The 16,709-nt window shown below is 43.4% G+C and overlaps 1 protein-coding gene across 1 annotated transcript in view; it reads right to left on the bottom strand.

The window, feature by feature from the left end:
- LOC308322728 (uncharacterized protein) overlaps nt 1–14,529 on the bottom strand; it is a 31,525-nt gene extending 16,996 nt beyond the window's left edge. The window contains exons 1-3 of the mRNA XM_080774135.1: nt 14,394–14,529; nt 8,153–8,360; nt 6,617–6,759 (exon numbers count right to left, since the gene is read on the bottom strand). Of these exons, the coding sequence (XP_080630261.1) occupies nt 6,617–6,759; nt 8,153–8,360; nt 14,394–14,523 (481 nt within the window). The 5' untranslated portion in view covers nt 14,524–14,529. The remainder of the gene's footprint in view (nt 1–6,616; nt 6,760–8,152; nt 8,361–14,393) is intronic.
- Between the last annotated feature and the right edge of the window lie 2,180 nt (nt 14,530–16,709).

Here is a 16,709-nt window from a genome sequence, read left to right as displayed (position 1 = left end):
TGTATGTATTGGTAACATGTGCAACAAGGCTATTTATTCCTGAAATAGTGAATAAGCGCCAGGATGCGCACAGGTATAAATCCCCACCCCCATCCTGACAGTCAGTCCTCCTCCGACGGTCTTTGCAAATAACGGACACTATAACAGGAATTAGGTTTAGTCTCTCTGACTTACATATTCAGTTCAGTCCACGTATAAATAAATACATTTTTGTCACCGTCATTCATAGCAGTCTGTCAGTCTGTGCATTCAGGCATGCACAGAGATAAATTAACTATAGCTTTTGAGGTGCGCACAATATAGCCGGCCTAATTTATATATATATATATATATATATATATATATATATGTGTACACGTGATGCGGAAATCAGCCGCGAGGAGACAAAATACCCCACCGAGCTGCACCTGATGTACACTCGCTCTATGAGGAGACAACACACCCCACCGAGCTGCACCTGATGTACACTCGCTCTATGAGGAGACAACATACCCCACCGAGCTGCACCTGATGTACACTCGCTCTATGAGGAGACAAAATACCCCACCGAGCTGCACCTGATGTACACTCGCTCTATGCGGTCTCGGAGAGCCCACTCGGCTCCTCCACTCGACTCCACTCTCCTCCTCGATGGAGCACTTTAACAATCGGAACGTTAACCATTTCCGGGTCACGCTGGAATGACCCTGAGTGACCGAGTGGGAGTGAGCGAGTGGCCGAGATTTTGGGTATTGGAATTTAGCTATAGGCTACTTGCCGAGCAAAACGAAGGAAGCTCTGAGAAGGAAGTGAAGTGGTCACGTGACTGTGCTGCGCCATGACACTTTCATGGGAGCCAAACTACCCGGAAGTTTGGCAGAATGCACTGGAGTCAATGAGAGCTCAGTGACCAGCTCATGAACACTGGAGTCAATGAGAGCTCAGTGACCAGCTCATGAACACTGGAGTCAATGAGAGCTCAGTGACCAGCTCATGAACACTGGAGTCAATGAGAGCTCAGTGACGAGCTCATGAACACTGGAGTCAATGAGAGCTCACTGACCAGCTCATGAACACTGGAGTCAATGAGAGCTCATAGTGACCAGCTCATGAACACTGGAGTCAATGAGAGCTCACTGACCAGCTCATGAACACTGGAGTTAATGAGAGCTCATAGTGACCAGCTCATGAACACTGGAGTCAATGAGAGCTCAGTGACCAGCTCATGAACACTGGAGTCAATGAGAGCTCATAGTGACCAGCTCATGAACACTGGAGTCAATGAGAGCTCATAGTGACCAGCTCATGAACACTGGAGTCAATGAGAGCTCAGTGACCAGCTCATGAACACTGGAGTCAATGAGAGCTCAGTGACCAGCTCATGAACACTGGAGTCAATGAGAGCTCAGTGACCAGCTCATGAACACTGGAGTCAATGAGAGCTCAGTGACCAGCTCATGAACACTGGAGTCAATGAGAGCTCAGTGACCAGCTCATGAACACTGGAGTCAATGAGAGCTCAGTGACCAGCTCATGAACAAACATTATTTATGAACAATTGAGACCTTTTGTAAAGTAATCACTTCTGGAAAATACCAGAAGACATTAATGTAACACATTATTGTCTGCTGTGCTGTTATTCGATGTGTACACTGTAATATTTACAGGGGTATGGACCTGGTATCTCTATAAAAATAGAGATACCATAAAGTACAAAGTACATTTCTGAACGCACCAAGTATCGCGAGACTTCCCACCGTTTCCTGTCTGGCAGCCAAATATCGCGATACTTCGGAGCCAGAAACGACACCTGCTGCTGTTTAGATCCTCAGATAAAATTATATACTGTGCACTCTGTGCACATCGAAAAGTAAGTGATTAGAAAACAACCTGTGATAATTATGTCTTCTGTTATTTTCCAGAAGTGATTACTTTACAAAAGGTCTCAATTGTTCATAAATAGTGTTTGTTATGAGCTGGTCCAGCCGGCTCCATTCACTGCCATGTATTCATTGCACTTCCGGTGTGAGTTTGGCTCCCATGAAAGTGTCCATGAAAGTGTCATGGGTGTCACGTGACCACTTCCCTTCCTTCTCAGAGCTTCCTTGAGCAAAACAAGGAAGTGTTGTGGCTCTGGCTCGCTCGCTCTGGTGGCGCAAAGCGTACTTTTGTGAATGCAATAGTTTTATTAGGTTAATATTGCTATACGTTTGTAACCGTTTTAGAAAAGCAATAAGCCACTCGAGGCCCCACAGCTTACCGGGTATTTTACACTGGCTGCGCGTGGGGTCTGCCTACGCCCCCAGCCAGTGTAAAATACCCGGTAACCTGAGACCTCTCGTGGCTTATTGCTTAATTAACAACTTCAGTCCTATACACAATTTGGCCATTTTAAAATAGCCGGCGCGATGTAGTGTGAGCTTGTAGATCTGCTATTTTCAAAATAATTTTATATATTTGAAAACTTGAAATGAGACATTGCAAAAAATACAAAAATATATTTAGATTCTCTCTCTTGGCATGAGAAAACATACGTTTACGTTGCACGGTAGGCAGAGAGGGACAAGACAGGCCAACATGACTGACCATACATTACAATAGCGAAAGGGGCCATCTTGTGGCGATAGACTGTAATAGCAGTCTCTGATTAACAAAATGAAATAATACTTTATACATCGTCTTAAAAAAAATTAAAAAATAACTCAACTTCTCACTGTGTGCGTGTGTGTGTGTGTGTGTGTGTGTGTGTGTGTGGGCTGGGGGTCCCAAATGTAGAGTGGACTTATGCAGCAACACGGCTGAGCCACCTACTGCACATGCTCAATAATGATGATGGCACCGTCAGAGAAATGGCCAGGGCATCACTCCTACTGGACCTGCGCAGGAGGAAGGTACCCCTGGCTGCTGCAGTCCAGAATAACTTCCTAGGCTTTAGGAGGAAAGACTCTGGGAAACTGGACTCACAAGCCAAGGGCTTCAGGGTCTGGTCTGATTGGCCAGATCTCAACGACCTTTGCCATCGGACAGGAGTCCAGCTAAAATGGGCAGAAAACAACGAAAATGTGCCTCCATCTCTGATGGATTAATTACAGACTCCAGCGTGGTAGTGAAGGCTACCCTCACCCACCAGGGAGCGGACACTAGACTACAGGAAGACACGGCAAGAAGGGTTCTGTTTAGCACCGAACAGACTGAAGGGTTCTGCTTAGCACAGAACAGACTGAAGGGTTCTGCTTAGCACGAAACAGACTGAAGCCAAAGAACATTGGCGTGGCCTTCGACTGCAGGGAAAGTTGGCCTGTGTTGATTCAGCTGATCACTCTGTTTCACATTCGATGTACAAAAATGCTGCTATTGGGGAGGATGTTTTAAAATTTACCATCAAAGCAAGACTACAAGTATTACCAACCAAGTACAATCTGTCAATCTGGTATCCCGACACCCACACTCCACTCTGTATAAACCATCATGATTCTGAACAACACCTAGAATCCATTGCACACATAACAAATGGATGTAGTGCATACAAAAACGTATATATTGCTCGCCACGACCGGATTGTTGACCTAGTGTCTGATGCAGTTCGAAAGCATGTGCCATCTAGTGCAGCAATGTATAAACACTCAAGAGTGTTACCAGATTGGTTTAGCTGTGCATGCGATGTCTTTGCTAACATCCCGAATACACCTGATGTTGTCTTTGTTGACACCAGACACAAGGAGGTCCTGATTCTGGAGGTGGGCTGTGTCTTTGATTTGTACATGGACCAGGCATTCCAAGATAAATATTCTAAGTATCAACCATTACTTGGAAGCATAACAAACTTGGGGTATCGTTGTAGATTTGCCATACTGATATTCGGAAGCCTGGGCCATGTGCATAAACTGACCATGAGTGGCCTAAGAATAGCTGGCATGACAAAAAGCAAAGCCAAACAACTTGCCAAATACTGTTCTGTCTCGTCTGTTATAGGCAGTTTGTCTGTGTGGAGAAGGAGGTGCCATGTGTATCCTTAAGTGAACATGAACTGTCAACCCCGTTATATTTGTTTCCTTGTAAAATTAATTGTAATTTGTGGATTCAAATAAAGAAATCGAAATGTGTGTGTGTGTGTGTGTGTGTGTGAGAGAGAGTGAGAGAGAGAGTGTGTTAAAGTGCCAGTTTTGCACAGCACGATTGTAGCATAATTGTAGCTCACATCTGTGGAAAAGTAATACATTTGCCTCCTGTGTGATATAGGTGAATATTAACATTGTATTTTAACATTAATGCTGGACATATTGGTGGTGGTACTTGGTTAAAAAAGGTTGAGCACCACTGCTGTACAGCTGCTTACATTGTGCTGCCGACCTACTTGTTTGAAGTGAACTTAAGTTACAGACTGTACTTTGCACTTTTTAAAAAAAAGCACTCTGGTAACGGTATTCGGTATCGGCTAACACAGAAATTGTTGGATCGGAATCGGATCGGAAACGGGACATCCCTACTAGGCATGTGAATCTCGTCTCATCTCACGATTCGATACGCATCTCGATGCACTGCCAGCGATATACGATACATTAGAGATACATGGAATCCCCTGGCGATACGATGCGATACGATTCTCCCTCTTCCCGATGCGATGCGATAACCATTTAGTTCAAATCAATGCGATACGATGCGATTCACCCCTCTACCGATACGATGCGATTCACCCCTCTACCGATACGATGCGATTCGCCCCTCTACCGATACGATGCGATTTGCCCCTCTACCGATACGATGCGATTCACCCCTCTACCGATACGATGCGATTCACCCCTCTACCGATACGATGCGATTCACCCCTTTACCGATATGATGCGATTCACCCCTCTACCGATACGATGCGATTTGATGGCGATTCATCACAATAGAAAGGGTTTATATTAAAGCTCTATTAATTTCCCAAAACATGTAAAAATGCATTACATTTAAATTCAAAGCAATTTATTGTTTTACTGTAGGTTAGTATTATAGCTCTGCATCTCAAACAACCCAACTTATAGAATTATGTAAGTAAACAAAGGGTCTGCTCTCTGCTGGTTATTGTGGAATTGTTAGATTACTAATAATTATAGGCTATAGTATAATAATTATATCTCAAAGGTCAATTTGAGGTTTTGAGTATAGAGGGTTCAAGTCTTAAAATGTAATAGCCTATCGTTCATCAATTAATGTTACCAACATATAAATAGAAAAGAAACAAATAAACAAAACAAAAATTACAGGTCACACTTGTAGTGCTGTCAAACAAGTAGTTTAATCTGCAACACAGTTTTATAATATAATTGCCTATGTATAGTGGGGGTCCCTGCTTGATCTCTCACTCTCAGCTAAGTGGTCCTTGGCTTGACCTGAAAAACATTGAAGACCCTGGCCTGCATGTATTATTAACGTTATATATACATAGCAGATGTACAAGCTCACAACGCGTCTCATCCACGCCCCGCTGTGAGCTTGTGGATCTGCAATTTTAGGCGTGCGACACCGTCTTGCTGCAGAATATAAATAAGGCTTCTATCCCAGAGAACAGCAGGGGAAAGCTGGACAGTGGAAAGTTGTGGAACGGTTGTAAACGACTTTAAACGCAAGCAGTACACCCTGCTGTGGCGTTGTTGTTGTTGTGGTGGTACACGTGTGTGCAGACCGCAGAAGCTTTCTTTAATTACAAATTGATGATCGCGGGTCGCGACGCAGATTCGCGTCGGAGAATCAGCTAGAACAGCTGTGGAGTGTGGATCATTAGCAGCACGCAGCGCTACAGTGAAAAGTCAACTGATCGACGGACAGCTATTTTATAAAGCTAAAGGTGGTGCTTCCTTTGTGCGTGGGGCTCACTTCTGTTCGTCGCGGGTGCTCTTTATAGTCTGTTTGTTGTCTCAACGTGTCTACTCTGCACCGTTGTACGGTAACTTCTGTTCACTGACTGCGTGTGCGGCTGTGCGCTGCGAGCTGGCTGCGAAAGACCATTTTTTTCCTTCCTTTTCTGATGGTACGTTCAACGCGCCTCGGAAACACAGGATAGGGTGAAATTTACCATGAAAAAACGGTGCAACCACAGATTTTACCGATGCAAGCACTCCGCGAACGATCCATCTTCCAGGTGTTTTTAGCATTATGTTATGCTTTAGACTGCTAAAAATAGCAGATCTACGAGCTCAGAGCGCGGCACTCGTAGATCTGCTATTTTTGAGTGGCTAAACCTCATCAAATGGGTCTGAGTGGCTAAACCTCATCAAATGGGTCGGAGAGGTTAAACCTCATCAAATGGGTCGGAGAGGTTAAACCTCATCAAATGGGTCCGAGAGGCTAAACCTCATCAAATGGGTCTGAGAGGCTAAACCTCATCAAATGGGTCTGAGAGGCTAAACCTCATCAAATGGGTCCGAGAGGCTAAACCTCATCAAATGGGTCTGAGAGGTTAAACCTCATCAAATGGGTCTGAGAGGCTAAACCTCATCAAATGGGTCTGAGTGGCTAAACCTCATCAAATGGGTCTGAGTGGCTCAAAAGTTCGTGGCTCAAAAGCCGAATACATTATGGGGCCTTGTTGAAAACCCACCGTCTTAAAGAATAAAATAAAAACATTATTTGGATAACAAAGAGCAGGTCTTACCAACGCGGAGCTGGATGTCAGCGCTCATGTCATTCTCTGGCCACCAGCAGCGGTAGGTTCCCTGGTCCGACAGCCTGACCCTGGACAGCGTCAAGTTCATTACACCCCCGGACAGCTCCGACAGGGACAGTGTCGCTCTCTGCCTGTCAATGGGGGAAAGCAAGTAAGTACTTTTACTTAAGTATACTGTACATAAGTACTTCAAGTATTATTATTTTACAAAATATTATGCTGATCACCAGCTCAGTGGCCTTGTGGTTAGAGTGTCCTCCCTGAGACTGGGAGGTCGGGGTTCGATCCCCGGCCGGGTCATACCAAAGACTCTAAATAATGGGACCCAGTGCCTCCCTGCTTGACACTCAGCATCAAGGGTTGGATTGGGGGTGGGAAGTGAGGACGCTGGCGTCGACTGTTCGCCGCTTCACCTCCCAATGTATGAATGAATGGACCATTGTAAAGCGCTTTGAGCACTTGGAAAAGCGCTATAAAAATGCAATTCATTATTATTATTTATTTTTTATAGTCCTAATAGACCCCAGGAAATTACATCTGGTAGATCACAGGATCTACTGAATGTGACGGTGGATCACAGGATCTACTGAATGTGAAGGTGGATCACAGGATCTACTGAATGTGAAGGAGGATCACAGGATCTACTGAATGTGAAGGAGGATCACAGGATCTACTGAATGTGACGGTGGATCACAGGATCTACTGAATGCGACGGTGGATCACAGGATCTACTGAATGTGAAGGAGGCCTACTGGGGGGAAGCCACACAAATATGTCAGTTTGACACATTCAGTAGATCTCGTGATCTTTTGTGGCCAGATGTAATTTCTTGGGGTCTAGTAGGACTATAGTAAATAATACAAAAATGAATCACTACAAAAAAATAATTAAAATACATATTTAGCCCCATGCTCGAATGCCCCCCCCCCCCCCCCCCTGTCAAAAACAGCTAAAATCTTTTTTTTCGCCTTTCAGAAAAACGAGTAGCCCAGGCAATGAAACCCCAATGCATTCTCCCATCGGCAACTTCTTATTTAATTTATTTAAAGGCGGTTACGCCGCGGACAAAGCCAAATCAGATCGTGACAAAACATGACAATGAACACAATGTTTTGGGGCCGATCAAATAATTTATAAGACGAAAAACAAAACAAATAGTGTTGTCTCCTGACTTTCTTCTTTCTAATGATTTGATCGGCCCAAAACATTGTGTTCATTGTCATGATTTGTCACGATCCGAGTTGGCTTTGTCCGCGGCGTAACCGTCTTTAAATAAATTAAATAAGAAGTTGCCGATGGGAGAATGCATTGGGGTTTCATTTCCTCGTTGTTCTGAAAGGGGGAGGGACTGCGGCACTCTATAACAACCTAAAACATGAACCTAGGTAAAGGGGGAGGGACTGCGGCGCTCTATAACAACCTAAAACATGAACCTAGGTAAAGGGGGAGGGACTACGGCGCTCTATAACAACCTAAAACATGAACCTATAGGTTGATAAAAACTAAAGTAAAACAAGTGAGTACTTGTAGTCCGGGCTCTGGTTCTGGTCCTGGTACTGGGTGAGGTACCGCCCAGCCTGGACGGCGACGACAAGCAGGGTCTGGCCGTCTCTGGTCCACACCACCGTTCCTGAACTCTGCATGCTGATTGGTGGGTGGATGCGACACGGGAGGATGGCCACGCCTCCCTCGTCGGCCAGCACGGGTTGAGAGGAGCCAATCACGCGATATCCTTAAAATAAAAATATTTAGAATCATTTTATTTTGATTCTTTTATAGTTATGTTAAACTTTATGAACTAAAAACAAATATAATGGACATAGAAAAAAAGACAATAACATTTAGTAATTATCTGAGATCAAACATTTCTCAGTATTCTGATATTAACCTGAGGGCCTCATGTGGCCACCAGTTGATATTAACCTAATAATTAATAATTAATTATTAATATTTCAGTTAAAATATAGCAAAAATAGCTGATCTACAAGCTCACAACGTGTCGCAGTGCGACGTGTTTTGAGCTTGTAGATCTGCTATTTTTGCTATGACAGTATACTGTGGCCCCTCGGGAGTGAGTGTGGAACTATAGTGGCCCCTCTGGAGTGAGTGTGGAACTATAGTGGCCCTCTGGAGTGAGTGTGGAACTATAGTGGCCCTCTGGACTGAGTGTGGAACTATAGTGGCCCTCTGGAGTGAGTGTGGAACTATATTGGCCCTCTGGAGTGAGTGTGGAACTATAGTGGCCCTCTGGAGTGAGTGTGGAACTATAGTGGCCCTCTGGAGTGAGTGTGGAACTATATGTGGAACTATAGTGGCCCTCTCCATCGTCAAAGTTGCACATCCCTGCTCTGACAGATAGATAGATAGATAGATAGATAGATAGATCTTTATTTGTCATTGCAACGTGTAAAAGTGCCAACCAATCAGTGCATCATATCACAAAACAACATACTGTATACAAGCTAAAACAAAACACACATGACTTCTTGTTATTGCACAACCCCAGCAGCACTAATGCACAAACATGTCATTTTAGCTGTTATCGCACAACAAACCCTTATTGTACTTTAAGATAGCAGATTAAAAAAAACTAAAAGTGTCGCAGCAACGCAGCAGACGTAGAGTTCTTATAATAAGGGCCTAAATCACCTAATCCTAAATGAGATAGATTAGATTTCTCTAATAACAACTTAAAACACGAGCCTTGGTTGAAAAAAAACAAAGTTGTCCTTTAGAGCCTGTAAATGAAGTGTGTGCGTAAACCCAGGTTGTAGTTCCGCCATGAAGCTACAGGTACGTACTTTGAGACTAAACCTTTACGCGCACGCACGCACACGCACACACACACACACACACGCGCACACGCACGCACACGCACACACACACGAAAACAGGTGATAAAAGGTGGTCTCAGCAGGTTCCCCACCGTCCCCATATAAGGTAATGATCAAGTCACAGAGCTAGGAAGCACAGGAACAACAATAGGTGTCCTATTCCTGCAGCTGCTATCAACAGGCCTGATCTTTAGGGTCCCTCCTAAAGCCCCCCCCCTCCCCTCCCCCCCCCCCCATGCATCCTGCTCTAAACACGTCTGTCACGTGTCTCACCCATGAGACACAGATCCAGGTTTACACTCTAGTTTAAAACATGGTTATTTATGCTATTATTAATGTGGATTGTGATTCCAGATACCACACAGGTCTGTGACGCTGAGAGTGTAACACATGGTGGAGCCAAATGGACCCTTACGGGTCTGTGACTCTGAGAGTGAAACACATGGTGGAACCAAATGGACCCTTACGGGTCTGTGACGCTGAGAGTGTAACACATGGTGGAGCCAAATGGACCCTTACGGGTCTGTGACTCTGAGAGTGAAACACATGGAACCAAATGGACCCTTACGGGTCTGTGACTCTGAGAGTGAAACACATGGAACCAAATGGACCCTTATGGGTCTGTGACTAATATGAGAGTGTAACACATGGAACCAAATGGACCCTTACGGGTCTGTGACTCTGAGAGTGAAACACATGGAACCAAATGGACCCTTACGGGTCTGTGACTCTGAGAGTGAAACACATGGAACCAAATGGACCCTTACGGGTCTGTGACTCTGAGAGTGAAACACATGGAACCAAATGGACCCTTATGGGTCTGTGACTAATATGAGAGTGTAACACATGGAACCAAATGGACCCTTACGGGTCTGTGACTCTGAGAGTGAAACACATGGAACCAAATGGACCCTTACGGGTCTGTGACTCTGAGAGTGAAACACATGGAACCAAATGGACCCTTATGGGTCTGTGACTAATATGAGAGTGTAACACATGGAACCAAATGGACCCTTACGGGTCTGTGACTCTGAGAGTGTAACACATGGAACCAAATGGACCCTTACGGGTCTGTGACTCTGAGAGTGTAACACAAGGTGGAACCAAATGGACCCTTACGGGTCTGTGACTCTGAGAGTGTAACACATGGTGGAACCAAATGGACCCTTACGGGTCTGTGACTCTGAGAGTGTAACACATGGTGGAACCAAATGGACCCTTACGGGTCTGTGACTCTGAGAGTGTAACACAAGGTGGAACCAAATGGACCCTTACGGGTCTGTGACTCTGAGAGTGTAACACATGGTGGAACCAAATGGACCCTTACGGGTCTGTGACTCTGAGAGTGTAACACATGGTGGAACCAAATGGACCCTTACGGGTCTGTGACTCTGAGAGTGAAACACATGGAACCAAATGGACCCTTATGGGTCTGTGACACAACACAACACAACAACACTGCACAGCACATTTTAAACTCCTCAGCGGACACACGGAAAAATAACCTGGAAAAGCAGAACAGAAACCCTTTGGCCACGAGAGAACAGCTAGGCTAACTGCAGAGAGGGTAGGGGGGTGTGTGTGTGTGTGTGTGTGTGTGTGTGTGTGCGCGCGCACGCGCCAAATGATCTATTCTAAAGTGTCAGAACAGAAGCACAGTATTATGAGGCTAATGCTACTGGAAATTAGTAGTCTATATTGTTTCATACAGGGACAGTGGTGTGTACACTACTACACTAGACATTTAGATTAGTAGAGTATTGTTTCATACAGGGACAGTGGTGTGTACACTAGACTACACTAGACATTTTCTTTATTTTTCAGGGCATATCATTACTAGAAATGTGCTGTACACAATACTACACATTGGAAGAATTAAATTCAACTAGCGGTTAACGGTTAAATGATTAGTATTTGCACATTTCTTGATATTGACATACACTACCGTATGTGCATATACAGTATATGTATTACGTATAGGAAATATATGTGAATGCTGTGGCATGTGGCTGCCACAGCTGTGGAAAGTGCAATGTTAATCAGACCAGTGTGTGTCCAGTGGAAACCTCGTATGAATCTGATCTCAGGTCAGAATGGGGTTAATCAGACCAGTGTGTGTCCAGTGGAAACCTCGTATGAATCTGATCTCAGGTCAGAATGGGGTTAATCAGACCAGTGTGTGTCCAGTGGAAACCTGGTATGAATCTGATCTCAGGTCAGAATGGGTTAATCAGACCAGTGTGTGTCCAGTGGAAACCTGGTATGAATCTGATCTCAGGTCAGAATGGGCTAAACTGTTAGTTGTATTTTATTCTTATTTGTCATTGTCATTGGGGGGGGGGGGGGGGGGGGGGGGGGGGAGTGTTTATTATGCAAGTATCTCGGGGTGGAGACAAGTATCTATTGTCACCCATTCCTGGGCTCAGAGATGCTAAATACTATGAAATCTTAGAATGGCAAATTCTGTACTTTGGGGGTTTCCAATTCAACAAGTTTCAAATGGTCATATCTTCTTCATTTCCCCCCCAATTTAAATGAGCAATAGATCATATGAAAGGTTACAGTGTGCAGTTTCATAATATGTAAAGAGCTGTAAAAAAATGACAATGGCCCCCTTGTATATCAAACCACTGTCCCCGGTCACATAATGTGGCATATAAAAATATGTTCATATTATTGGTTTTAAAAAAGTACAATAAAGCAAATACATTTGAAAATAGACAATCTACAAGCTCACATGTCTCATCCAGCTTGTAGATTGTCTATTTTCAAAATGGCCGAAATGCATTCATTAAGTACAATACTATATACAGCTACTTTCCACCACTGTTGAATATAATAACCAGTCATTATTTAAACATGAATATCTCTGTATTACGGGACCCCCCCGGTCGTGCCAAGGGGGGGGGGGGGGGGATAGTACACAGGAGAGAGAGAGAGAGAGAGAGAGAGAGAGAGAGAGAGAGAGTTGGGGGAAGGGGCAAGATAGTACACAGGAGAGAGAGAGAGAGAGAGAGAGAGAGAGAATTGGGGAAGGGGCGAGATAGTACACAGCACAGGAGAGAGAGAGAGAGAGAGAGAGAGAGAGAGGGAGAGAGAGAGAGAGAGGGAGAGAGAGAGAGAGCGAGAGTTGGGGGAAGGGGCAAGATAGTACACAGGAGAGAGAGAGAGAGAGAGAGAGAGAGAGAGACTTTTTTTTTTTACTTTCTAAAACCCTTTTATTTACAAACTAAAAACCAGTGACACTTCAGTTGTTTTCAAACAGACATTTGAAGTTAAAAAAAAAACGGGCATTCTTACACAAAAGCCAAACCAAAACAAAGAGTCTCCTCAACATCATTTAAACACCATTGCTGTATAAAAGTGTCAAGATTTTTCATCCCCTGGTGAAATCTGAAATCAACCCAAACCCTCGCCCTGACCAGTGAGATAAAAACACTGACCAGACCAGGTCTTGTGTTACTGCCCTTTCAACCTGGTTTCTCCTGGTCAAGTAGACTGTCATCTTTGCTTCCCTAGCAGAACATTTAGCAACTGCCAACTTGTTAGCGTTGTTCCTCTTATACCCCACTCCATAAATAAAAACCAACTTTAGACCACTTCTCTTCTAAACGAATGAACAGGCTCTCTAGTCTAGCACACCGAATAATGCATTGATCCTGCCACATTCCAGAAAGCAGTGAGCAATGGTCTCCACCTTCCACAAAAAGGACACTCATTTGAAATAGCTGGGTTCACTTTTGACACAAAAGAGTTAACAGCCACCGCCCCATGGAGAATCCTCCATTGTAAGTCCCCCGTCCGTGTCTTTGAGGGAAGTTTGTACAAGGCCCGCCCCTTGTTCTGTTCACAGAAGTTGTCGTAGGATATGTGGGGATTATCTGACGAGGTACCATTTGAGTGGGCAAAACCTTACATATACTAAATAATACTAATTGTTTATAGGTTCAATATAAGTCATATAATGTAGCCTTTCCACAGCAGTATCTTTTCATATTTTTCCAAAAAGAATACAAACAGCCAATAGCATATTACAAAGTTACAAAGGCAATTACCGGCGGGGGGAGAGAGAGATGGGGAAGGTCGAGATAGTACACCCCCCTGCCTCGCCGCCGCTGAAATGGACCTGGTCTGTAACTGTATGAGCGTGTAACCAAATGGACCCTTATGGGTCTGTAACTCTGAGACAGTCACAACAACAATACATCTTTATATATATATAATGAATATGAGACCCTTGTACAAACAAGGGTCTCACAGACACGCATGTAATACAGCCCTGGTCCAGGGCTTACAGCGAGCCTCTCTCGACGCCCTGTGGAAGTCCCTTCCAGTTCCGCAGCCCCTCTGGTGATATTCTCACTCCCGTGTGAGGTTATTCTAAACAAAACGACGTCCCGTAACCACTCACCGAAACAAAGACCTTAAGGTAAAAGTCTATTCTCGTAGCTGGGAAGTGTCTCAGGTCCCCAGTTTCTCTCTAAAAATGCACTATTTTAATCATTAAATAAAATGAATCCAACCAGATCGGCGCAGGTAAAACCCGGAAATGCCGTAGTAGAAGAAATTACTCTGCCCGGTAAATTCAGGGTACATTGCGTTATTAAAATGGCACAAAGTGCATTTTAGAGAGACACTGGGGACCTGAGACGCTTCCCAGCTACGTATGACCAGAGGGCTGATGAAGGTACTTCCACAGGGCGTCAGAGAGACTCGCTAACACGCATGCACACACACAATTTAACCCACTTTTTGTTTCACAAACAAAAACTATGATGCAAATTAATTCAAGTCCAGACTGTCCAGTTCGAATAATCCGTTTGGGGACAAAGCAACACGACTTGTTAAAACAGCCACACCCTGAAAAGGTCTAGTTTTCAGACCGTATAGTAAAGTCTAAATATAGTAAATAAATGTAAATAAAGTCTTACCTGTCACAGCAGTCACAGGTGTGTTGCAGCTCCACAGAACCACCAACATGTAGAAACTCAACCACATCCGAGACTTAAACATTAAAACCGTGTTTACTGTGAACAACACGGACCCCGAGCAGACATCCATCTTGCCGTCTTCACTCTTGGATACGTTGGTGTTTGTTGAAACATTTAGTTTCGATTTCAGCCGCTGTTTAAATCTATTCCACATTGCATTCTGTTATGTCACCGTGCCACCAGCAGGTGTAGCTGTAACACCACCCAGCTCTTCATGGAGAGAGAAATAATAAACCAAATGCTATGGCCAGATTATATAATCCTAATAAATATAAAGATGAAATGAAATGAAATGGAATGGAACCGTATTTGTGTGTAAATAATTATTGATACTAAATACTATGGAAATAAATGAATAAAAACAAGCCAAAAGTTGTGGTAAATAAGTGTAAACATATAGGCCTACGTTATTGTCAAAGCATGTGTCAAGAAATATATAATAAAAAAACAGTTGCAAATGGGTAGAGGTACAGCATTGTGTAAACATAAAGTATATACAGTTGGAGGTACAGTATTGTGTAAACATAAAGTATATACAGTTGGAGGAGGTACAGCATGAGTACCTTATGTATTTAGACAGGTACATGGGTAATGTATCTTAGTGAAGTATTTAGACAGGTACATGGGTATCTTAGTGAAGTATTTAGACAGGTACATGGGTATCTTAGTGAAGTATTTAGACAGGTACATGGGTATCTTAGTGAAGTATTTAGACAGGTACATGGGTATCTCATTAGCCGCAATTTGCAACTCTAGATTTTTTTACAATTGCTTGAATCTAGAGTTGCAATAACCTCCATCGACTTCCTATGCATGGTTTTGGTTTTGCATTGGTTTGTGATCTCCTGGTCTTAAATTACGTTAAACTCACCAACATTGCAGCTGTAGTCCAAGCTTGAATTATCCTCTTTCAATCTGGTGTCGCTTGTTTATCATAAAAGTCCCCCGTAAAGATGTTATGAGCTACTTTCTGTCCAAAATATTCCAAGAGTGACAATATCGAGCCGCCATTTTGATTTTTGCAACGTGCCATAAAACAAGATGTGAGGGGGAGCGCTTGTTTAATAGAATCTTACCTGCAGGTAAGACACCCAAAGAAGAGGCCGACGCCCTAGGGAGGGAGGGACGCTATTAAACAAGCACTCCCCCTCACATCTTGTTTTATGGCACGTTGCAAAAATCAAAATGGCGGCTCGATATTGTCACTCTTGGAATATTTTGGACAGAAAGTAGCTCATAACATCTTTACGGGGGACTTTTATGATAAACAAGCGACACCAGATTGAAAGAGGATAATTCAAGCTTGGACTACAGCTGCAATGTTGGTGAGTTTAACGTAATTTAAGACCAGGAGATCACAAACCAATGCAAAACCAAAACCATGCATAGGAAGTCGATGGAGGTTATTGCAACTCTAGATTCAACCAATTGTAAAAAAATCTAGAGTTGCAAATTGCGGCTAGGTATCTCATATGCATGTAGAATCTCAGGATGTTTCTCAGGTAGACATATGCCTCAAAACAGCTGGAATGACAACATATTGTTCTATAACTCTTCTATGGTATAGTGCTCATCAATCAGCAGCTTATTCTTAATGTCATCTTGAGCAGGAAAATAGCAGATCTACAAGCGCGTTGTGAGCTCGACACAAATGAAGATCCGATGCGGACGTACTGTATAGATCCGTTGACGTCACGCAGCAGAGGGAAAGACAAACTAAAACAAAGTCACTAGAAACGTTCATTTATTTATGTATTTATTCATTTATGGACCACTTCAAAGATTTTCAAACATAATATCCATTAAAATATTTCTTCAAAAGGCAACACTCATGTACTAATATATATATATATCATCACACACACACACACACACACACACACACACACACACACACACACACACACACACACACACACACACACACACACACACACACACACATACTCGTATAACTTACCTACTTAGGACCACACTTTTTTTTCAGGTTATTGCTTACCTCGTTAGGACCACACTTTCTAGACATAGTAGAAACATATAAACTACACTCCTGAATGTGGAAAAAAATCTATTTTAATACAATCACATCAGATTTAAAGAAGGGCAAACTATAAATTACCACATTTTTACCCTACTTGTTAGGACCGTCTCCAAACAAAAGAAAGCTAAAACCTTTTGGTCAGTAACTTCACTGCATTGGCTCTTATGAGTTTAATCATCTATATGCACTGGGGAGGCACTCAGGGGCACACTGGG

Source organism: Protomyctophum bolini, assembly GCF_963924005.1.
Source record: "Protomyctophum bolini genome assembly, chromosome: 10".
NCBI classification, from domain to species: Eukaryota; Metazoa; Chordata; class Actinopteri; order Myctophiformes; family Myctophidae; genus Protomyctophum; species Protomyctophum bolini.
Note: the sequence above shows the minus strand (reverse complement) of the source record. Positions and strands in the feature narration are given on the sequence as shown.